Source organism: Conger conger, chromosome 8, assembly GCF_963514075.1.
Source record: "Conger conger chromosome 8, fConCon1.1, whole genome shotgun sequence".
Lineage (NCBI taxonomy): Eukaryota > Metazoa > Chordata > Actinopteri > Anguilliformes > Congridae > Conger > Conger conger.
In genome coordinates, this window is record NC_083767.1 from 57,734,390 (window position 1) to 57,758,787 (window position 24,398).

At 47.5% G+C, this 24,398-nt stretch overlaps 1 protein-coding gene across 1 annotated transcript in view; it reads right to left on the minus strand.

Annotated features, from left to right (window-relative positions):
* Positions 1-23,354, minus strand: part of afap1 (actin filament associated protein 1) — a 75,409-nt gene extending 52,055 nt beyond the window's left edge. Inside the window, exon 1 of the mRNA XM_061251722.1 lies at positions 23,001-23,354. Coding sequence (XP_061107706.1) covers positions 23,001-23,019 — 19 coding nt within the window. The 5' untranslated portion in view covers positions 23,020-23,354. The remainder of the gene's footprint in view (positions 1-23,000) is intronic.
* Positions 23,355-24,398: the final 1,044 nt, after the last annotated feature.

Here is a 24,398-nt window from a genome sequence, read left to right on the forward strand (position 1 = left end):
CATCTGCACGTGCGAGAATAAGTGCCGGAGAACACGAGAGGCTTGGATAAGCTACAGACGCAGTTCTGGGGAAAAACTGCAAATAAATGCTTCGCATAAAAGAAGATTGTCTGGAAAGATATTTGTGAGAACACTAATATTGATATTATTTTCCTAATGCATTACAGCGGTCATAATTCATGAACACTACTTAGCTTTTCCCGCTGTGGAACCTCAGAAAACAGAACATTGGCCACAGAGGCCTCATGCAACACTTTTTCTAATTAAATTCTGTCGCACTGCAGTGTAATATTATCCTACCGTTTTTTACCTTTTACCCAAAAACTGCGAAGATGAGTGGCCATTAAAGTGTATCTACACCGGGAATGATACCTGCCCCTCCACCTGTGTGGGGAGGGGAGGGGCGGGGCCTCCCTACACCGTATTCATTGTGTACATTACATTACATTTGGCTGACGCTTTTATCCAAAGCAACTTACAGTTGATTAGACTAAGCCGGAGACAATCCTCCCCTGGAGCAATGCGGGGTTAAGGGCCTTGCTCAAGGGCCCAACAGCTGGTGGATTTTATTGTGGCTACACTGTTTGAACCACCGACCTTGCGGGTCCCAGTCAGGTACCTTAGCCATGAGTGTAGTTACCAGGTGACCAATTGTGACCCACTACCTCTCAGTACCATTCAGATATTATGGGCTGGTTCACACTAGAGGCAGGCCTGGGTTCAATCAATCCCTGCCCTGAACATTGACTTAGCACTGACTTATAATCAAAGGTGAATGTTCATGCTTTTCATCACTAACACAGGAGTTCTTATAAATTAACTCACCAGACATTGTTTGAGATTTGACATTTGACATTGTTTCACCTCCCCTTGCATTTATTCATAAGCCAAATTTGAGGAAAAATGTTGATTGGAAATAAAATGATGGCAAAGAATGCTGACAACCCCCCCAAAAAAATATTTTGAACAATCTTAGGAAATAATGAGACAACTGTAAAAGTACATATGGGAATTATCTCATTATTTTGGGAAAGTGGCATCATTTGAAATTTGTGGCTGAGAGATGTATGTGTTACTTAAAATTACAATCCAACCAGAAATTATGAATAATATATAAAGGAATGCACAATTTCATTAAATCAAGGAATATTATGACAAGTTATTGTGTTTCAGTCCCTGAGTATCAGAGCAAGCGAGTCCATGAAGAGAAACGGGAAGTGAATGAACTGCTGCATCATCAAGAAAAATATGTTCACTTTTTTGCTATGAAAGAAAATGACTGGCCGTGAGATGTCATATTTTATGAGCCATAAACTGCAGGTCGTGCACCTCCATTAATTACCATTTCCTCCAGTTCCCTCTCGAAGGGTGGTGATTCAGCTCCAGCTAAAGCCCCTAGCACTAGCAAAAACCCCACTTCTACTCCATTACATGTAATTTGGCTGACGCGTTTATCCGAAGCGACTCACAGTTGATTAGACTAAGCAGGAGGCAGTCCTCCCCTGGAGCAGTGCAGGGTTCAGGGCCTTGCTCAAGGGCCCAACGGCTGTGCGGCTCTTACTGTGGCTACACCGGGGATTTAAGCACCGACCTTGCGGGTACCTTAACCAGTACACTACAGGCTGCCTTATGTATAGATATCGTTACTTGTATAGGAATTGTTGTTTTTATTGGCTGTTGTTGTATTCTAGCTGCCAACTGTGGTATGCTAGTTTGAAAGTTGATTGTACTCTTCAAGGGTTCTGAATTTCTGTATGTTTACACTATGACTCGGAACTGTACTGTCCTCTCAGGTCTACTTTTTCCACTTGTTCTTGTGTTTGATTTGCACTTTGTTGTACATCGCTCTGGATAAGAGCGTCTGCTAAATGCCACGTAATGTAATGTAATGTAATGTAATGCCTTGAGTCTGCTCAGACCCCATGAAAACATCAAGCCCACCTGCCCACCACAAATCACAAGGCAGCTCCTTCTGCCGGGGGCCCCCCTGTCACCATCCACAGAACTTTGACATTCACATTACCTGTGGAATCTGCTGTTACCTGGGGGGGGGGGAGTTGTGTGACAGGGGGTGGGGGGTTGGGTCAAATACTGGTCAGAATGTTCAAATATGTGTAAGCAGCTATGTACATTTCTGCATGCTGAGCTAGCCGCATTCCATGACGGTGGATGGTGTCTTCCCGACCCATGTAGACACCACGTAGGACTTGTGTGTACCCTGGTGTAAAATCCAGCTATGGCCAGCTTGAAATCACCAGCTACCAGCTGTTTCAAAACATAACTTGAGCTGGTCAAACCATGTTGAGTACGGAGCTGGTCTGGACTTGTCAACCGGCTACCAACTGTTTCGAAACTTTTTTTCAGCAGGGTAACCAGCACAGCTGTGTGGGATCACTGTCTCATTTCTACGTACCCGGGATGAAAAGTGTTGCCCTCACAGTTGTGGTGCGATTGCAGTGTGGCAATAAGACCCAGTGGTCACATCCGCGAGACGCGAGTCGTCGGAGGTGAACCCTGACTCCGGTATGCACCGATTAGCCATGCAGTAAATCAGCGAATGCAGGAAGGAAGGAAGTTCCAAAGATTTATTTTCAAAATCTGAGTTATATAAGACGTTGGCCTGCCGTGACTACATCACGTCAAACAGTTAATAAACAATCTCGAGTGGATGAAGTTAGCGTGAGGCTAGGAGACTCAGGCCTCAGGCAGACAGGGGCAGGACCTGGGCTGTACGCGGATGGCCTCTTGCAGTCGGGAAGCGGGTCTCAGGGGGGGGGCAAAAAAAAAAAAGAGGAGATTTAGTCGGAGCTGTCAGGGGGGAAGGTACTCCCATTATTTACAACGGCCGCTGTGAGTTTCATAAGACTGGCACCTACCCTGCCGCTGGGGAGACGGAGACCTCTAAATCATCGATCCTCGCCGCAAACGCGGTGGCTAACGGCGCAGGTGACAGCGAAAAACACAGAGTTCTAGCTGAAATGCCCGGGAGACACCTCTGCCCCCCCCTGTTGCCTGAAACGGAGGTTGATGCATGGCCGAGGGGCCGAGTGTAATGACTGTTGCAAATGTTTAAAGAATGCCGCCAGTGGGAGACCTAGTGTAAATCTACGGCCGTGCATTCCTCACTGTAACTCCCTCAACCTTAATAATAAATGTAGAAATACCCCCCCCCCCCCAAAAAAAAAGGTGACCCCCAACACAATGAGGTAACGGGGCAGGAGTGTGGGTGAAACGGAGGTTGAGAGGAAGGGTTTGCAGTTCATGGGAGGGTGAATCGAGGAAAGCGGACTGAACAGCCCAAAATAAACACGCGTTACGTTACTGTTTTATGATGGGTGTCTAATGGCTGGACCGCATGGTAGCTCAGTAAGTTTGGTTCACGCGTGACGCTGGGAGTTTTGCGAGTGATCGTGTCAGGTCAGACAAAGTCCCATCATTCAAACTAATACTGGGCGGTCAGTACACAGTGTCTCCCAAAGACGCGTTCCTTTCAAATTTCCCTCCCATTCCCCCCCAAGGCCCAGCGCTCTTATATAAGCCCTGTTTGTTTTCATCGCTTCGTTCCGGTCTACACTTCTGCACGCTTTTATTTTGAAATAAATCCTGCTCCCTTGGGAGCCCGGTGCCTCACACGCAGGACCTCACTCGAATGCACAGACTCCACAGACAGGGATCATCCCTGACCAACTGCAGCTGCCCTGTGCGAGCGGTACCTTCAGCCTAAACGCGATTCACAGACACGCTGACGCGTTTCCGTCAACGTTTAGCTCATCGCCCGGAGACCGCGTAATTCAGGTCAGACTGCCTTTCCCTGAATGCACTCTGGCTACTTTTACATAACTGGCATGGCACCTCAAAAAATTGTATTATACAGTACATAGCATATTGGGCTTCATAGCTGTTTCTTCAGCAGAGTTCACACCGCGACAGCACTAGCTAATGACTTTTATGGGAGGACAAAACTGTGAGTGTTTTGAGGGTGATTTGGACCTTTGCATTTATGGAGGCTTCTAATAAGGGCATACTGAATGCAGCCATAGGTCCCAAACATGCAAACACAGCATATTTTTTGCATTATCTCCCTCATTACAAATACAACAATTTTCATGTGATGCTCATATGAAATGTTAACGCTAACACATTAGACCTGAGTATCCCTGGTCTTCCTCCCCCGGGGATCGTCTCAGACGGGATGTTGGGATGCGTGGCCTGATAACGCAGTGAGCAGCGTACAGTCTGGTGCTCGACTCAAGGTGCACCGGGGCAGACCGCGTCTGGCGGCTCTGGGGCGGCCAGTAGCGTAGCGGTTAAGGTACATGACTGGGACACGCAAGGTCGGTGGTTCTAATCCCGGTGTAAGATCCGCACAGCCGTTGGGCCTTTGAGCAAGGCCCTTAACCCTGCATTGCTCCAGGGGAGGATTGTCTCCTGCTTAGTCTAATCAACTGTACGTTGCTCTGGATAAGAGCGTCTGCCAAATGCCATTAATGTAACGTAATGTCCAAAAGGGTTTCAGCTGGCCTGCTGTTCCCCCACCTCAACATGCAAGAGTGGCCCCTTCTGCTGACTCTGGTGCCCGCAGTCCGTCCGCACCAGCTGCATTAGAGCCAGCTTCAGTCACACTTGCCTGCTTTCACTTTGCGCACGATCGTTTCATTCACAGTGGAAATCCTACCGTATCAGTTTCATCAGTCAACTTGCAGAACAAGCAGTTCTAGAGGCACACTGTAAAGCAATATGGCCCCACATCTTCAGCGAACGCCCAAAATAAAAGGATATCGCTCTGCACATCACATTGAAAACAAAAATTTGATTCCTGCTTCGGTAGTCATTGTGTTTTTCAGGGCAACAAAACCTTTGCTCTCCTTGCAATAAAAAAAAACACCGCAGCTATGCCTGTAAGTTGGGAAACCCATTAAGGAAACAAACCTTTTGTTCTCCTTCCTGGGACAACTGTAAAACAAACAGAAGTTAACTCCTACCCTTAGAAAACGCTGAACCTTTTCCCGGCAAGCTTGACCCGATATTCCAAATGTGCCGTAAAGAAAGTGAGAGACAGAGAGAGTGAAAGAATTAGAAGGAGTGCATCGCAAGGGGAACATCTGTAAAGTCTTAATATCTCAAAGTCCTTGATGACAGCAACAACAAACACAAGCTTTATCACTCAAGTGCCGTAATAACACTGACAGAGCCAGTGTGAGTACGGGGGGGAGAGTGTCCAGGGCTGTGTGGTAGCCTGCTTGCTGATGTTGGCTTTTTTCGGGTTGTGGGCCTATGCCTTTGGAATGCATGGCCCCAGGGTTTGGTCCTTGCCTGTCTGCTTCAATACCATGACCTGTCACTCCTGGTGACATATGGCCGGGCCTTCAACAATGCCGGCTGCTTGTGCTTTAGCGGGGTTCTTCCCTGGCTAACACTAACTTTCCCTTACGAACAGTGAATGTCCTCTCAGGGCAACCCTCAAAGTCTTGCTCTGTTTTACGATACTAGTCATTACATTAATAATCGGTTACTGTATACGCCTACCAGTGGTATTCAAAGAGAGGGGATTTGTTCCGAATCATATTCTGTTGTTCTCAACCGTTTTTCCATTCCCCAGAAATGTCACAATTATGCACTTTTACGGGATGCAGCACTGCCCTGCCTATTTAAAAACGTTTCCAAGCCATGTTTACACATGGAAAAGCTATTCAACGTGCTCAGATTGTGAGACTCAATCCAGACCCCAGCGCCTCTGCCCTGATCAAAGAAGCGCCGACACACAGGATGTGACATCAGAGCCTCTGCTATATGTGTCACGGTTTTTGCGCAGTTACCATGACCTCATCCTGCTCCCACGTCTGAAGAGAAGCCCCATGGAAAATGCCCCGTGTCTGTACGGATGGCAGAGTCCTCCCCACGGTGCCATTTCGGCGAGCGTGACTTTAGTTTTCCTGGCAGGTGCCGTGCCCATTGGTGGAGCCAGAGTCGCTTGCTTCACTGTGGCTCCACCGCTGTGTCTGTGGGAGCGTTAAATTATGAACCCCTTTGCTATCTGTTGTTACGAAATGGGATGACTCTCTTCATTGAAAGAGCCCTTTTTTGGGGTATTTTGGTTACGGTATTTTTGGTTTACCGTCACAGACCCTTCAGATTTTTTTTTATAGTGCCGTGTGTATGAGTGTGTGTTTATGCAATTCCAGGAAATATGAATGTTTGTAAGTGTGCGTGTACAGTGTGAAGGGCCATGGTCAGAGGTGGAAAGTCCCACCACGTATTTCTTCCATCCCATGAGCTGATTTCACAAATTAATTCTACCTCTGAGCTGAAGAATTGTGCTCATTAAAAAAATCCAGGTGACTTGGAACAAAATACGGACAAGGACTTTTTACCTTCTGAACCTGGACTTTCCACCTGGCTGTGATACAGGGCACTCAGGAAGCGAAGTGCTGGAGGTTGTACAGATCCGGGGCCAGGGCCTCACCAGCCCCACGCACCACTGAGACCACAGCGCTTGAGTTTGTTTTCTTTATGGGCTACCTTTTTATGAACAATCAGATATCTCCTTCCTGCCAGTGTGTTATTCTTGTTGCTTTAGCGTGCAAACTTTTTTTTTGTTTCCTTCTTTCTCTTCCAGCTCTTTCCTCTTCAGAGCTCCAGGTTTTGGTGACCTTCCAGCATTTTCTACAAGCCAAAGCTGAGGAGATGGGCTACTGAGGCAGGGAAATTAGGGTATGTGTGTGTGTGTGTGTGTGTGTGTGTATGTCTGTGAGCGTGTGTGTGTGTGTCTGTGTGTGTGTGTGTGTGTGTGTGGTGCGTGTGAGTGCCTATGAGCATGTGTGTGTGTGTGTGTGTGTGTGTCTGTGTGTGTCTGTGTGAGCATTTGTGTGTGCGTGTGTGTGTGTGTGTGTCTGTGAGCATGTGTGTGTGTGTGTGTGTGCTAATGCCTTTCCCCTCCTTGACTATCCAATGTCTTCTCGCAAGGCAGAGAAAGAGAGAAAGAAAGTCAACCACAGTGTGTGAGTACATGCATCTATTTGTGTGCGTGTGTTTGTGTGTGCATATACACTTGTGCTTATGCCCGTCTACACTACACAAGTTCACGTCCGTGTGTGTGTGCGTTTGCCTCTATGTGAATGTGTATGCATGTTGCTCAGCGCCCTTCCCCTGAGGCTGTTCGTCCTCCTGAAAGCTAAAAAGAGTGTGCGTCGTTACTCACTAAATAACCAAGCCCGTCAGCGAGGCCAGGGAAGGCGGCAGCTATGGAATTTTACTGCACTTTCATACGATCCAGAGTAATTACATAGTCTAGCGTAAGTGATGAAGATGGACAGCTGGAACCGTGTCATTTAGTCCCTTTTTTCAATCAGCTGCCGGTCCTTCGTTCCAGACTAGCGTACGCTACAATACACGCCGCTTAAGACGGTCAATTAACAGTAATGCTGTAATCCTGGATGCTTAGTTAAGGCACACCCTTTTACAGGAAAGAGAGAGCAGGCTGTGAACTCCCTTGGGTGTGCTTTCCCTGCCGTTACCGGGAGCTTAAGACTGCAGACGCCAAAGCGGACATTTTGAAAAAAAACGAAAAAAAACAGGCCAAAAATAACAGGCCCGAGTTCAGTCGCTGGCAGAGCCGTGCCCGCCGGAATTCTTCGGGCACACGTTGGAAGGCGAGACGGTAAAAAAAAAAGAGCGTGCCCATTTTAGTCCGGAGAGCTCGGTGAGATGCGTCTGAAGAATGCGGGGGTGCCTCTCGCCGCACATCAAAGGCACGCGGTCGCGGGGACGTGAGATGAACCCCCGGGGCTCTCCGTCGACCCCCCCCACCCCCCCCCCTCCCCTCCGCCGAGAAAACAAATACTTTCAGGGCCGACCTCCATCACATCTGGAAGGCTTATCTCTTATTGTAAATACAAACGCTAATAACGCGCAAACGTTCTCGAGCCAATTACTCAAGGATGACAGAAAAAGAAAAGTGGGAGACGGAGCCCGAGAGTGCGGGGCGGTGTTGCGCTGGGACACATTAGCGGGAAACGCCCGCGACCCGGCTGCCACAGCCCGCCCGTGTGCTGGTGTAAATCTCCTAAAAAACAATTACACTGCGGGAGCTGAGAAGTTACGAAATACTGTTGTTCATCTGGAGAAATGGACTGACACGACCCCCCCCCCCCCCCCCCCCCCCGAGTCATTTCAGCAAATTACAATTCGTTACATTTATCAGGCAGACACATTCATCCAAAGCGACGTGCAATGAGTGCACACGGAAGGTTGTTGGAACGACTACAGAACATAGGTCAGGCAAGGTACGCACACACAGTATTCATAGCCATGAACATCAAGTCTCGTTCACGTGGTAAATATCGGCCAAGTCAGTAAAGTTATGGCACGGCATAATCTAGAAGGCGAGGCATGATTAACTACCAGAGGATGGAGTGTAACAAGTGCTAGATGAAGATAGAATTACAACAATCACAACATGGACGGACTACAAGATCAAGATATAAGTGACACGTGGGAGTGATACTAGATTTAGGGTGTTGGAGCTAATCAAGGTGCAGTCTGAAAAGATTTTGCCTTAGGCCGCAGCGTTCTGGTCCGTCTCGGCTGAGCCTATCAGCACGGGCGATACTGAGCGCTGGCTCTTCCAGAGAAACACAAGAACCCACACAGACGCACAGGAAGTCACGTATGCATCTCCATCTGGGCAGTCATCATTCCGTGTGATGTCATAATGCGACAGATCTGGCAGAGGGCGATGCGATGGAATGGCCACACTACACTGAGTCACTGACTGCAGTTTGTTCTTCCAGGGCTATAGGGGAAAAGAGGGAACATTTTTGTTTATACGAAAGACCAGCATGCTGAGATGGTGAGACCATAAATGTCGGGTTGACGTGGACTTTCAAGCTGTGGCATAGTTTTGCAATGAGCATGACTGCATATTGCGCATTAGGCACCTTTGTAACGCATTTAGCGTTGTGGTGACAGAACTGAGAAGTGGTCGTATACAACGGAAAAGCCCCAAAGAGAACTGTGAAACGGTCATTACAGGTGTGGACGAGTCACTGCTAATTTCCTATTGAGTCACACTGGACTCCCAACAGTGAAAGTACACCGCTGTTATATTTACATACCGCGGGGATATAGTAATCACATAGGAAGTCATTGTCACTCTCTGTAGTGCTCGTGATGTCATCGCTGAGGTTTGGGCCATTGTTTTCCCAGCTGCGAGTCAAGTCTGATCTGTGACATTGGCATTTTCAAAAACAAAGACATAGAACCAGCGAGTAAACACATACAGTAGTTCTCTCGAACAATACAGAGGACCGTGTGTGTGTGAGTGTGTGTGTGTGTGTGTGTGTGTGTGTGTGAGTGTGTGTGTGTGTGTATGTGAGTGTGTGTGTGAATGTGTGTGTGTGTGTGTGTGTGTGATAGAGCAAGGCAGAGGGAATTTGTTGGCACGTGCTTGTGAGAACTATGTGAGAGCGTTTCAGTGTCTGTGTTTATGTCTGTGTGTGTCACTGTACTGGCATGTGTGTGCCAGTGTCTATATGAACATGTGCATGTGTGTATGAGAGTGCCTGTGTGTTCGAGAGTGTATCAGTGTCTCTGTAAGTATCTGTGTCTGTATCAGTCTATATGCAAGCCATATGCATGTGCACACGAGTCAGTGCCCGGTACCGTATGTGCCTGCGTGCATGTGCGCTAACGTACATGTGCAGGCATGTGTGCGTATGTACACGGAAAAGGCTCTGATTTCCATTCCCCCTTGTTAATACATATGGAACCGTTATTTATTCAAGGATTCCGAAACTTGGCAAAGGGGCCTAAGACCTTTCCAGCTCCGTCTGAAATGACAGCCACACCCTTCTGGAGGGAATAGGCGGGGAACTGGAGGGAGGAGGCCAGGACCACACCTCAGCTGACCCCCCCCCCCCCCCCCCCGTTATTAACCATGGGAAGGTAGGACGGAGAGATCAGAGCTGACTTTGAGGCGAAGGGTGTGACTGGCTCATTATCAGGGTAAACAGCACTGAGAGGCCCTCCAGAAATAGCTGACATTAAGAGTAAATGGATGGTAAGTGGGTTAAAACAACATCGGGAAAAACCAGAGTGGAAACTCTGTGAATTCGGGTGAAGCCAATGGCCGAACGTTCACTTGCGCAACGGCTGACATACAGTAAATAACAAAACTCTACTTCATCAGGCACAAAAAATATATACAGGACAAATATAACTGTACTGTAAAAACATTGTTATGTTTAGAAAGTATTTTTTTTCCCCCAAAAAAAATCTTGCCAGACACAATATTGAGCGAGAGCCAGGAGGAGAGGAAGTACTGTAAGTCAGTTCAGAATCCAGGTCATATTCTGGCTCTCGGTCCCGGCTCACACCCCCCTGTTCAGACCCAAATGCCCGCTGGCAGCCCAACGCCGGTCCCGGGTCTCACTCCGAGGCCTTCCCAGAGTCCCCGGCGATCCGACGCGCAGCCGCGTGGCCCTGGGGGCGGGGGGGGGGTCAGGGGGGGGGCGGGGGCGAGTGCCGTTTCAAAGCGTCACCCGAAAACACGCCAAGAAGCCGCGACGGATTACTCCACAATTTCCTCTGCATCGTCCCCCGGGATGAGAGGGGAAGGGCCGCAACTGGGCGGAGCCACACGTCCCAGGAAGCCTTTGTGTTGCTGTGAGGGACGTGTGTGTGTGTGTGTGTGTGTGTGTCCCTTTCCGAGCACCTAACCACACCAGATTAGCGCGTTTACACCCTCTCTCCCCGCCTGTGTGCCTAACCGGGCCTGTCTCACCATAACGCTCAGCCTGCTGCCTCACCGTCTGAATCAGATTCAACCAAGCTTTATTTGGAGGACAAAAGAAAAGCAGAAAAGCAGAAAACATGATGACATAAGCAATGTAAGAAAACACTGATCTCTCACGTCTAAATGTTCCTCCCTGCAAATGCCCCTCTCTCATCCCTCCTCACTCCTCGCTGTCTGCTCAACAATGTCTATGGTTTTAAAGACTGACATCTGGTTCAAATAAGCAATGAAGCGAGTTCGGCCCTCCCGGGATCGCACGTTCTTTTTGAACTCTTAAGTTGGCGTGTCGGAGAACGGGACACCTTGTGTTCGGGCCGGGGACACAGAAAACAACTCCGGGGCCAGACAGGGGCAGAGACGTGAGCGTGGAGCCTGGAGGAAGCAGCCGACCTCAGCCCGCTTTGAAACGCGACACCCGCAGAACCGCTGCGTTAGCGCGTGACCTCACCGCAGCCGACGGCCTATCACACCGTGTCCCTGCACGCTGGCCCCGCCCACCTCCCGCCCCAGTGCGTCTGATCGGTGTCACGTCTCGGCCAATCACTGGCGAGCCTGGAATTATCTGACCATTTCAGTCAGAGCGGACCCCACAATGCATTCTTGTGGAAGTCTATGCCACAATTCCACCCCCCAATTAAAACCTGCACGCAGTACTGGGCAGCAAAAACTGCTGACATGCCCTGGGACAGCCCCTAAAGAGGTTAATGCGCAAGGACTCCAGGACGCACAGGAAATACTATCCCTCTGTTGTTCTCCAAAATGTTTAAAGTGGTTGCTTTGAGAAGTCCTCTTTCTGTGCTGTAACTGCTGCCTCCTCCTCCACTGTTTACTCCTGCTTCTAAAGACATGCATGCACACTCACACACTCACACAAGCACACACACACACACACTCTCTCACATGAACGCATATACATACACTCATATAAACACACATACTGTACACACACACATAGCGCACACACAGAATACACACTCACACAAACATACAAACATGCGCACACACATACACACAGTCACACAAGCACATACACACACACATGCACCCACACAAACACACATACTGTACACACACACACACACTCTCTCACAGGAACGCATATACATACACTCATATAAACACACATACTGTACACACACACACAGCGCACACACAGAATACACACTCACACAAACATACACACATGCGCACACACATACACAGTCACACAAGCACATACACACACATGCACCCACACAAACACACATACTGTACACACACACACACACACAAACTCACACACACACACACACACCCGCACACACACACATCTCCCAGATTGCTCTGCAAGGCAAGGACAGTAACCACATAAACAGAACACTGATTCATTGGAAAATAAAATAAGAGAGAAATAAGAGAGTTATTGTAGCATATTTGTCCTCTCCGTTTCCCCATGAAAGGAACGGCAGGATTTGTATTTATTACTAAAGGCAGAAACCCACACAGAATAAAGGCAAACACCCTCAAAAACACAGAACACACACTAGTCGTTGGCAAACAGCCTCTTATAATGTAGCCTCTCTATTTATTCAAAAAGTCATGTTATGTTCAATTTCACCCCCATTGATCACACATCGCTTGGGGGGTTGGGGGAGGAGGCAGAAGAAATATGGCTTTGCTCTTTTACTAACTGGCAGCAAGTTTGTGGGTTTGCCGGCCTCACAAGTCTCTTTTTGTTCTGTTATTAGGGAAGTTTAGAGGATTAGATATATAAGGAAGGAAGGATTAGAGAAGTAGTTTACCACTATGGAATGGGTTCCTAATTCGGATCCCAGGAACAGTTTAATTTAACAAGCGGATACAAATCCACTGAAGGAAAATCCCGTTTTTTCTTTACCCCGCATGAAAAAGAGCGGACACAATAAACCGTTTGGCCCGGGTTTGCGCAAGTTTGTTGCCGTGAGTTCTGGGGAAAAGGGAGTAGAGTCCAGCCCTGGGACAGCCTCCGTATTGCTCGGGGACCGCTTAGCATGACGTACAAGGAGCGGGCAGCCAGATGTTTGGGCCCGAGCCGTCAGGAGGGGAGCCCAAAAAGTGACTCACGTCCACTGAAGGAACGAGGAATTTACATCATAAAGCTGTCGCTTTCCGTTTCCGCGCCGTTGCCGGGTGATTTTTCAAGACACTTCCATTCTGCGCCTGTTCCCGCCGGGTGCTGAGCTGAAAGTGCCTAGATGGGGGGGCCTGGAAAAACCAGCACTTAGGAAATGGAAGAATATGAAGTGACCCGAACGCTTTGATAGACTTGAACTGCTACCTACTCCTGGCATCTTCTGTACTGGGGATTTCCTTATTTTCGTATCGGCTGCCTGGTCAAAAGCACAGACAGCTCTGTCTTCATCTGCCGACTCCACGCACACTGCCTCAGAAGTGCAACGTGCCAGAACTATTCCACTAATTCTGCCCGACCCCGCCGCCCACCTGTTTTAACAAAACAGACCTACCCGCGCTTATACGGGAGGGTGAAAGAGGGAGAAAGAGAGGTAAGGAGGAGGAGGGGGAAAAAGAAAGAGATGGAGAGAGATAATGACAGAGATGGAGAGAAGTGTGACAGAGAGATTGGAGAGAGAGAGATAAAGAGAATGTGTGTGTGTGTGTGTGAGAGAGAGAGAGAGCCTCAATCAACCAGCAGCACTGAATACCTGCCCTGAAGTCAACACCTGGATGTGTGTCTGATCAGTGGACAGGGTGCAGATGGTGTTATGTTGTTCATTTCCTGGCAGCCTGAAAGAGTGTGCCACGTGGGCCCTCCAAAGCCCCCTCGCCCTCCCTGACCCCCCCCCCAGACCCATTTACCTGAAGAAGCGGCAGAACCCACACGGCTCGACTCCGCCTTCCCTCTGCAGGTTAAATCCAGTCAGGACATGTTGACAAGCTCACCGCATGTCAGCCCATCTCGCCAGCTGTGCATCTGAACCTCACTGCGAACTCCTCCAGAGGCTGCCAGGCCTCTTCAGCCCAGCCAAATACTGCTGGGGCTGTCGGTACCTTGTGCAAATAAAACCCTTCTGCAGAATATCATTGCAACATGACTCCGCATTAACCGCAGTGTGCATCGTATTGACCTTTTCGGCACAATAAAATCCCTTTCATCCCTCTCTGGATTTTGTCTGGGGGCTCGCAACCTCCGGTTACAACACAGAATATTTGCAATATCGTTGGATAACGTGAAGGTTCAACTCTTAGCCCTCAAAGCACTTAAAGCACAAGAGGTTTGGTTTGCAAACAGAAATGTGTGGGTTTGCCGTCTCAGGTGAGCCACCGCAACTGTGTCCTTGAGCAAAGTAGGTACTCAGTGTGTATGCAGGTATGCAGTAAATATCCAGAGATATACATGCCAAAAAATGTAAGTTATGCAAGTCACGTGGGGTAAGCGTGCCTGCTAGCTATGAAAATAAGCAACTAGAGCCTTTTCATACTGCTCTGAAACACGCACACAGGAGTGGCCCCTATTCCCCTCAGAGGTTCCAGGGTGCTAATCATTAAAGCACTGTGCTGCTCAACACTCCCACATCAAATGTTTGTTTCTGGACACAAATACAGGCACCATCGGGTGGTCTCCTCCGTCTTCAGTACAGTGGAAGTGGGAGCCATCCACCCCTTCACCCACGTCCACGACTGATTGTTAAACGTTTTAATATCGGGACGCAAATGAGAGATTTAGCACCTTTCAGCAACCTGTCACATACTGTCGTAGCATAGCCTAGTGGACTACATACAGACACAAAACATACAGGGCGGCCTAAGGGCGGTGGTTCTAATCCCACAGTAGCCACCATAAGACCCACACAGCCGTTGGGCCCTTGAGCAAGGCCCTTAACCCTGCATCGCTCCAGGGGAGGATTGTCTCCTGCTTTGTCTAATCAACTGTACGTCGCTCTGGATAAGAGCGTCTGCCAAATGCCAATAATGTAATGTAATGTAATGTAATGTAATGTAATACAGACATACATACAGACACAAACAGCACACAACTGAAAACAGCTATGAAAGAAGAGGTCAGTGTAGAAATACTTAACTACAGCTGGCCTTATGCTTGTAGTAGTATTGGTTAAAGGTTGTACTGAACAGACAAACAGGATTCAAACTGAAACACTTGCACACAGGCCACATTCATTAATAATAAAAGAAAGTACACCCCCCTCCTCCCCCCCCCCCAATTCTCCATCTCTCATGCCCCCACACTTCTGCTCTCAATCTCCTTTCTCCCAGGGTACGGTTCCCCACCACTCCCCCTCCTGGGGGACTGAGGTAATGGGCCAGGAGCCAGACAGCCCTGTTTGTTCTGTGGAAACAAACCAGGGTCCTCCAATCGACAGCAGCGTAACCGACCCTCCATCCCAAACGCACATCCCATTCCCGGGCAGAGGATAGCGGTTCCCGAGGTGAAGGCGGAACGATTGTTGCGCGATTATTAGCGCTATCGCCGAGCAGGAGATAAGGCAGCCAGGTCGGGAGTCCGGGGGGGTAAACTCTGCTTTATTAAAGGGGCCTCCAGGGCAGCTGGACCTGAGTCACAGGGATAAGGCCAGCTGCAGCACACCGCAAGCAAACCATATTACAGTATCTGCTGTTGGATCGGCCTTGGCCAGCAACGCGATTTTCTATCACAGCGCAATATTCCCGTTCCCGTTCCTCAGGCCGGCTCCTTCAACCGCACAATACGCAACACTCCTGACCCCACGGTACAATCACACACAGTTTTCAAGTCAACACTTCCCTCTAGATTCTGCTTTTTTTTAACGAGGGGGGGGGGGGGTGATAAAAAAATCACCTGCTCAGCGGTGCCCCGGGGCGCGCTCCTGTTGCCGAGCAGCAGACGTGCCAGCGCACATCGCTCAGCGTCAGACACGGGCAGATGGCGTCTGACTGCATTTAGGGTAACCACGGAGTGGCGACAGACTGATGAGAAGCCCTCGCCTTTAAATCGTGCCGTTACAGGTCTCCCGAAATCGCAGGGGGGGGGGGGGGGGTGATAGCACCTGGAGGGTCACCCAAAGGTTATTTTTGGCTAACGTGCTAACGTGTGAAAGGCTGACAAAAATCACTCAACAATAATAAAGCTCAGAGAGGAGGCAAGTCACCTTAGTACTCGTACCGCCAGTGTTATATATTCAATCCCTTATCAAGACTTATACACCAACAAGACCCCTCCGTTCTGCCACTTCGTGCCGTCTGGTGCCTCCTCCTCGCCACACCTGCACCTCACGCTCGCGACTGCTGTCTGTCCTGGTCCCACGGTGGTGGAATGACCTCCCGGTGGATGTCAGAACGGCAGAGTCTCTGACCTCCTTCAAGCGCAGACTGAAGACCCATCTCTTCAGGCTACACCTTTCCCTCCCCAACTCACCACCATGACTAGCCTTAGACTGTAATGGTACTTATGTATAGATTGTATAGATATTGTTACTTGTATAGGTATTGTTATTTTTTGTATTCTAGCTGCAATTGTGGTATGCTAGTTTGAAAGTTGATTGTACTCTTAAAGGGTTCTGATTTTCTGCATGTTTACACTAGGACTCGGAACTATACTGTCCTCTCAGGTCCTCTTTGCACTTGTTCTTGTGTTTAATTTGCACTTTGTTGTACGTCGCTCTGGATAAGAGCGTCTGCTAAATGCCATGTAATGTAATGTAATGTAATGTAATGTAATGTAATGTTGCAGTCCCTACCTGGGCGACACCCCCAGAGCTATTCTCTATCAACACGTCATCTGAGGTGGAGACCAACCGATTTAACGAGTCAGTTAAACCGGAAGATCATTAACTTACGCAGCCAGACAAAGTCACCTTCCGGAATTGTCACCAGAACACGCCTGGGGCACGCCTCCGCTCTTTACAATATAAGAATTACGGGACTCTACTTATAACATTTTCACCTCCTGTCAGTGACCCCAAAACCCTTTGGCCTTGACTTAACCTTCGTTTCAATGCTGTTTATCGCAGTAACAAAGAATGCAGGGTCATGCGATGTGTGATGTACATAACTAGACGTTGTTTCCCCTTCCAAGGTGTTTTGCCTCAACATGCCGGATATAATTACACAGCGAAACTAATTCAGCGCAGTGAAAGATGGCTTCATCTTCACGTGAAGGGAAGATAAGTGGAGATAAATGATGTGAAAGTATTTCAGAACTGATTCCCATTACAGGCATGAAGGAGACTGCATTTATGACTAATTCGCTTGGCAGACACCTATATCCAGGTAAATCTATTACACAAACAGTTGAATATTATCAACACTGTCGACCCCTTTAATTTGGTGTTTTCCTCTTATATCGCCAAAAAGGTGCATGGTTGCCCTGTCATCACTGGTTATAGCATAAGCAGAAGTCTTTATCCTAAGGGATTTACGGCAACAAATGCTTAATCTTTATACAATCTGAAACTCAGCTACAGATGTTTCTTAATGCCTCCATTTCCACTCTAGCTCAGTTATCGACAAATTGTGATTAAATTGCTACTGTAACACCGAAGAAATAGTATCTTCCAAGTTCCTGGAACATATCATTTCACAGGGTCAAAAGTCAAGGTAATAGAGGCTTATGACCTTTCTTTCATTTTTCCAGAAAGGTCAAAGTCATTAAGTGTCCTAATAGCTGTCAAAAGAAATTCAGTCTTTTAAACACACATTCTTCTCATTGCTAAAATTCCAGATGAAATTATCCACTGACAGTGTTTTTAATTACGTTTCCACTATATTTTCTTCCAGGTAACATCCATTTGGACAAGCCTAAAGGCCTAAAATACCTCAATATCAGGGAAATACGGCTAAATATGTACACCTGATCGACTCCAATGTCTCTGTTTTTCAGTTCCACAGGAATTCCACTGGTAACCTCCACTGGCCAAATCTGTCATTTTCAAACAGGTGGGAATCCAACTGGCCCCCATGTACTCTTCTAGTCTTGTTGGACTTCTGAGTCTTGCTGTAGCTTGTTAACTGAAGCAGTCAAAGTAAAGTACTTAGCTCAAGGCCTGCTCGTTACTGGAATAATCACACGTTACTGTACCCGGTGCTTCTCAGGTCAGGGTGTGGGTGTTGATTCCTCTGCAGTGTAGACGACGGTAAGCCCTCCATTTCACCTGGAGCTATGCCTGCCCTTCTGTTTAAAAGCCTGACCCCTGCTGGTGGCTCCTGCAACAACACTCCCTTGGAAGCTCAACTTTGCGGAGGCACTAACAAGTCTCAAATAAAGTCTCCCCATCTCTGATTGGGTCTTTTCTCTAATTCCCCGCTTCCGAATGGCTACCATGTGGTCCCTTCGTGGACAGGACACTCTGGAGAGGATACAGTAGCTCTGTCATTAAGGCAGGAGGTGAGCATCTGGCTTTTATTAGCCGCTGTTATGTGTCAATGAGCTTGAGGGCCCTTCTCCATCTGTCGAGACACGGATGAGACTAGACAGAGAAGTGCTAACGACCACACTAAGGAAGAGAGCAAAATCGCTTCATCAGCACAGTCAAAAAAAGGGAAGTAGTTTACCCTAATGGGTTATTTTCTGTCATGTGTCTGTGTGTGTGTGTGTGTGTGTGTCTGCGTGTATGTGCAGATATGCATATTTGTCATGCCAGAACGCTCCAGTGGATGACAGAACATCACCCCCACGTATCCATGCATTAGCTGTCATCTCCGCTCAGTAACAGCGTGCTGCCCAACTGGCCAAGAGAGCCATGTCTAGGGGCCTGAGAGCCGCCTGAATGGCCAGTGCTGTGTTCTCCGACGCACGCTCTCCCTGAGCAAAAAAAAAACAAAACAACGCAGGGAAGAGCGATCGGGGAAGGAATTCCAGTTGACATCTGCGCCACGTAACTGTTAAGACTTTCAGCGACCGATTCATGGCATCGCTGTTCATCTGGCTTCTTAAATACCCAGTGAGAATGTCAGGCCCGCGTGCCTCAACCTCTCCGTGCATTAACGGCTTTCTGCTGCCCCGAAGTCACGTCTGGCTCTGACAGGGTAACGCAGGGGCAAGGCCTCGAAAACAAACCGAAGGCATAACTTCTGCACACCCTGTGCTGAGGTCTCCCTTTGTTCGCGCATAATAGGATTTTATTTCTGAAATCAGATTAGATGCCTCTTTTTTTTTTTCTTCTTCTTTTTTTTTTTATAACCTCCTAACACTCCCGGGCAAGTGAGAACAATGTCCGAAGCGAAAAGTAAACACATGATTGAGTTACAAAGGCCTGTTTGTAGTGCCTTCACAGGCAATATCCACAAGTCCTGTTTCCCTGCCGTGGCTTTGAAATTCCAGTTGCACCAGACCTGACCGCAGGCTCTGCCTCCCACCTCCCCTCTCGTGTTGTGACAACATGAAGACCGTGAACAGGGCTCCACCAGAACCCCACGCGATGAGGGCCTGTTGACGGTTCAGAAGGGCAGAAAGGAATCCGGCGCGACGCAGTAACACGTTTAACCGGGGGAAAAAATGGAGATTTCACGTTAGTGGCAGCGTTCCACTTTGGCCTACATACAGTACACACGTCCATGTTAATGATTTTCCAGGAAGACACAGGCCCCGAAATGCCCAGGAGAAATCTTTCCGTCGCAGAAGTACGCAGTGAAGAGGCTATAGATGTTTTGCGGTGAATCTAGGTTCAGCTCAAAACAACATATCCAGGGGCACACCAGGCTCAAGGCCCTCTTACACAGAGCTCTAGTGAACCCTCAGGCCTGGCTGTAATCCCAGTTAGCCTTTTGACAGCATGGACCTTCAGTGCACTAGTCAGGATATAGCAGTGATTAGGCTCACAGTCAATTTTGCCACTGGCATTAAACACAGGGACCTTGAGGGCTTAAAAAGCCAAATCATAGAGTATGATAATAACTCCAAGAGCCCAAGACCTTTGTGTGTCCTACTCAAGATACTCTAGTGGCATAATACCTCTCCCTGTAAGTGATCCTCTTGTACCACTCCTCTATCTTTCAAACAATAATATACAAGGATGTGTACACATCACAAAAAAAGGATCAGTATTTGCATGTTTCTCATTTTGATAAATACAGAATTACAGACTGTGAGAACAAAGTTTGCTAATATTCCTCAAGAAAGAAAGAAGGGCTAACTAGTTTGGCTGGTTACTTCATCGTTGGTTTGCGGCTTAGTGTTCACCCTCAACAGAAGCTAACTAATCACACGCTTTATCTGTCCGATTATTGCGGTCTGCAGTTCTTTGCTCTTGTTCTTGTTCCTCTGCTCTTGTTAAAGCCAGTCCGGTGCGGAGAACATGCTGCTAGGGACATCCCACACATTGCCCGGAGGGCGCCGGGGTCTCATAGGGGTTCTGGTTAGAGGTGGGCAGGCCAGCAGCACTGCCTGCATGGCTCGGGATGTGCGCTGGTTTTATATTTCACATCTGGCCCAAAGCCCTCCAGATGGAAGCAGATGTAAATGAAAATATAATAAAGGCTCGGAGATGCCACAGCTGCCACCCCAGCTGGCTCCCTCCCTAGTGGGGATCAGGGGAAGGACTCAATCTACACAAGCGATGCCACTCATTAAGCCCCCATATATAAATCGAGGTCAGCGACAACTGGTTCAACACAGACTTACCAGCTTTCATTGCAGAAGTCAGCACGCATAAATATGAATGCATGCGCTCGTAAATACATACACACGCACAGACACCTATCACATACATATAGGCTACATGAATCCATATGCACTTACACACATGCATGTACTCATGCACATAAGCACACAAGCATGCCCAGGCATGTGATTAGGCTTATACTGTATCAAGACAAGCACATACGTACATACATACACACTATAGAGATGGGCTGAGATTTAAAACCTAGGATAAACCTGAATCCCCCCCAGCCACATAGAGATTCTCTGAGATTTCAAACTGGAACATAAATCCCCACACCCACTAGAGAACTGGGGAAAACAATTTCCTCAGAAAAGCTAAACCAATCCCTCTGAAGTTTACATGCAATCAAACTACAATACAAACCTTCCCCCACAGCTGCGTAAACTGGCCCTGCACATCCACTGTTTTCTCAGGAAATGGGTGAAGCCAACACTGTCTAAAGGTAGACTGGGGTAAAACAAATGCAGAAAAAAACAAAATCATTGCTGCAGGAAGAGGCCTCGTACCCTCACTGACATTTGGGGTGCTGAGCTCACCCTCGGGAGTCCAGATGTCCAAGAATAATGATGTCATAATCAGCCACTGCATCAATATTATATTGGGGTAATGGCAGCAGCTGTTGGCTTCTCAGAACACTTGGATTAAATATCAACAAAGATAATACCATCAAAGCTCGACAAGGAAAACAAGAACGCACTGGTCACTAAGCCGGCCAAATCCACTGAATAATTCCATGTTATTCTGACAATGCGTGGATCTTCAAATTTTCAAGTCACTGACCTAGACCTTTTGATATACTGTTCCACAGAGGAGATTTACTAAATGGTAAATGGTCTGCATTTATACTGTAAATAACCAACCAACCAACAGTGGTTGGCTGCCATGCAAAGCACCAAACAGCTCGTCAGGAGCATTTGGAGGTTAGGTGTCGTGCTCAGGGACACTTCGACACACCCAGGGCGGAATCGAACCGGCAACCCTCCGACTGCAAGACGACTTCTGTTACCTCATGAGCCAAAAAAAAAAAACGGAATCAATAATGCTGGTGGATAGAAGCTGGGTTTAACCTGAGAGACTTCCAGCCCGCATAACACTTTCACCCCATTCAGAACGTCCTGTTTTCAAGTTAGAAATGTGAGATCTTGCGGAGGACAGGGCTATTTTAGTTTGGCCCTACTGGAATGGCAAGCGATGTTTAACAATTTCCCACGGAAACCCTGTCAGGGTGTACAACAGAAGGTAGAGCAAAAACAAAAAAAGTTTTGCCAACAGTGGCTACGTGAGCACTTCTATGCATCTATCTCCTTGTTTGGGACCTGTGGGACTTAGTGGCGGGCCAAAGCTACCGTGATTAGCAGGATGCACACGTGTCTGCCTCCCATTGTCCATTGTTAGTGAGCAGCGCAGCCTCCCGCCTTTGGCTTGTGTTTTACATCAAGGTCGAAGGAGGTTTGATGCCGGACTACACGCCTACTGAAAACCAAAACAATAAAAATAAATGAAAATATGACATGGGCCTATTCTTCACTGCGAGTGCCAGTTGGATAGGCAATGTGTGATACTTGATCCTTTTAAGACACTGGTTGGTGTAATACACAAATGTTTGTGGGAAATCTCTAAAAAATCTTTTGAAAATATGTCATCATATTCATACCAGCTGTATAAAGATGAAGGGTAATGGCAGTTAAAGAACGAGTAATTTTTCCATCAAAAGACAAGGGTTTTATAGTCATACATACAGTCCCGTGCCCCATTGTATTTGATTAGTTGGATTGGCCTTGACTCATTAAACGCCCCCCCCCCCTCCTTGCAATCCACAACACGTGCAACACGGCCAGCTGATCTCCTTCTGTCCCACCATGAGTCTCCTGCTGCGGGCAGAGCGACGACACTCGCCCCCCCAAGCACAACCGAGATCATTAGCCACTACCGGCAATTAATCTGGCTGCTCCATTGTCTTTGTCACACACACACACACACTCACACTGGTCCTTTGTCATCGTCTCCCTCGCGCTACACGGACTTAATACTGGAACAAAATAAATATTTGCTCGTTTTGCAAAACCATCAGAATGGAGATTGATGAGAATATCAGCCCGTATTGATTTTTTTCCCCCAACGACGTCTTTTGCAGTTAAGGACAATGGGAAAAAGGGATATCCAAACCAACAATTAGAATGGATGAGAAAGAAGACATTTTATCAACGAAATGTACATTTAAGCGACAATATCTCAGTGACGCTTTACTTTCATTCACACATTAAGCTGAATGCAAATAAAAATGAATTGTCTCAATTGCAGAGACTGATATACTTTATTATACACCGCAAAAGTCTGTTGCTGTACGTAAATAAACACCTTCCTCGTTCCCGTTAGGCTTTTATCACAATGATTCCACGCCGCACCCCCAGTGTCAGAAATCCCGGTGTCCTTATGTCCTTATCATTAACGTTACAGTGTCGCGTTTTGGCTAATAGTTTAGAACAATTAGTGTCATCCTACTAAACAACGTGACACTAGGGCAGAGATGCAATGTTACAGAAAAGCGAGAAAAAATGAACATGCTATCCTACCTTTACTCTTCTTCTCCATGTTATTCTACTCCAGAACAGCGTCTCGTCTATTCCACCTCAATGACAATAGCGGTCGTACCAACGTGCTCATCAAGACTCCAAGCAAGCTCAGGGGGGGTTTGATTTCCTTGGTCCAGACCATGAACGCGAACTGTCAAAAATCAATCGTGAATAGCACGGACGCTAGCCTATCAGGTTTGCATCCGCTGGGTGCAGCTGCCCAATGGCAGAGAACAAAAGGCGGGAGCAGGGGGCAGTAGGCGGAGCTTAGGTTGTTTGATGTGGTGAAGGACCACTTGAAAATTACTATCACCAATCCCAACCAATCACAACTCAATAGATATTTATCATGCAGTGTATACATATTTCAACACACACACACACTTCGATTTTCAGGTAAGGTAGTCTGGTCTAGATTAGCGGTTTATCAATAGTTGATGTAGAAACATTTGGTGTTATAACAACATAGTAAGCTGTCTCAGCCAATGCAGTTTATAGTGTGTGTGTGCATGTGTGTGCACATCCGTGTATGCATGTGTTCAAGTATTAAGCATATTAGCTAAGCATCAGTCCAATTCTTTGCTGTAGTATGTGTTTTTACTTATATATGCTTATATCAGGTAATAGCCACAAAGTTACATCAAACAGCCCCCACCCAAGCTTTTCCCTAAAGTCATATGGCTCAGTGACACAATTATCTCTGTCTGAGCACAAGATCCCTTCTGATTGGGGCAAAACTCCCCAGCTTTCTCAAGTAACTCGGCTGCATCAAGTCAGGAGGTCAATGCTATGGTTAAAGAAGTGCTTGTGCTAGCGAAAGCCAAAGTTTGCAGGCTTGATTCTTGGTTGGATAACTGTCACTGTGCCTTAAAACAGGAGAGCCGTTTAACTTCAGCTTCAGTGAATATGCAGCCGCACAGCAGCACGCACAGGTGCGGTGGAATTAGCACTTGTGATGTACAGTAGCTCCTGTAAGAACACTAAGACTATAGTGTTCAGATATCTGCACTGACATTCCTCAACCATGCTTCTTCAACAAAGATAACAGTCGCATCCTTGCAAAAATAGTAATTACCTTTCCGTTACCAAATTCTATTACAAATAAATCTCTATTCCTAATCTCACGTGGACAAAAAGCCACAAAAAAAATAAAAAAGAGGAGTTATTGGTAGCCTTGTCCTGTTAACCTCGGCAGACAAAAAAAAACAAAAAAACAAGACTGTTAATAATTATCATAACAGGCTACTGATGTTGATGTGACACGTCGACAGCATGCCTAAATGTTCTTTCGAGGTTTTCATTCATTCACTATCCTAACCCGCTTATCCTGAACAGGGTCGCAGGGGGGCTGGAGCCTATCCCAGCATACATTGGGCGAAATGGAGGAATACACCCTAG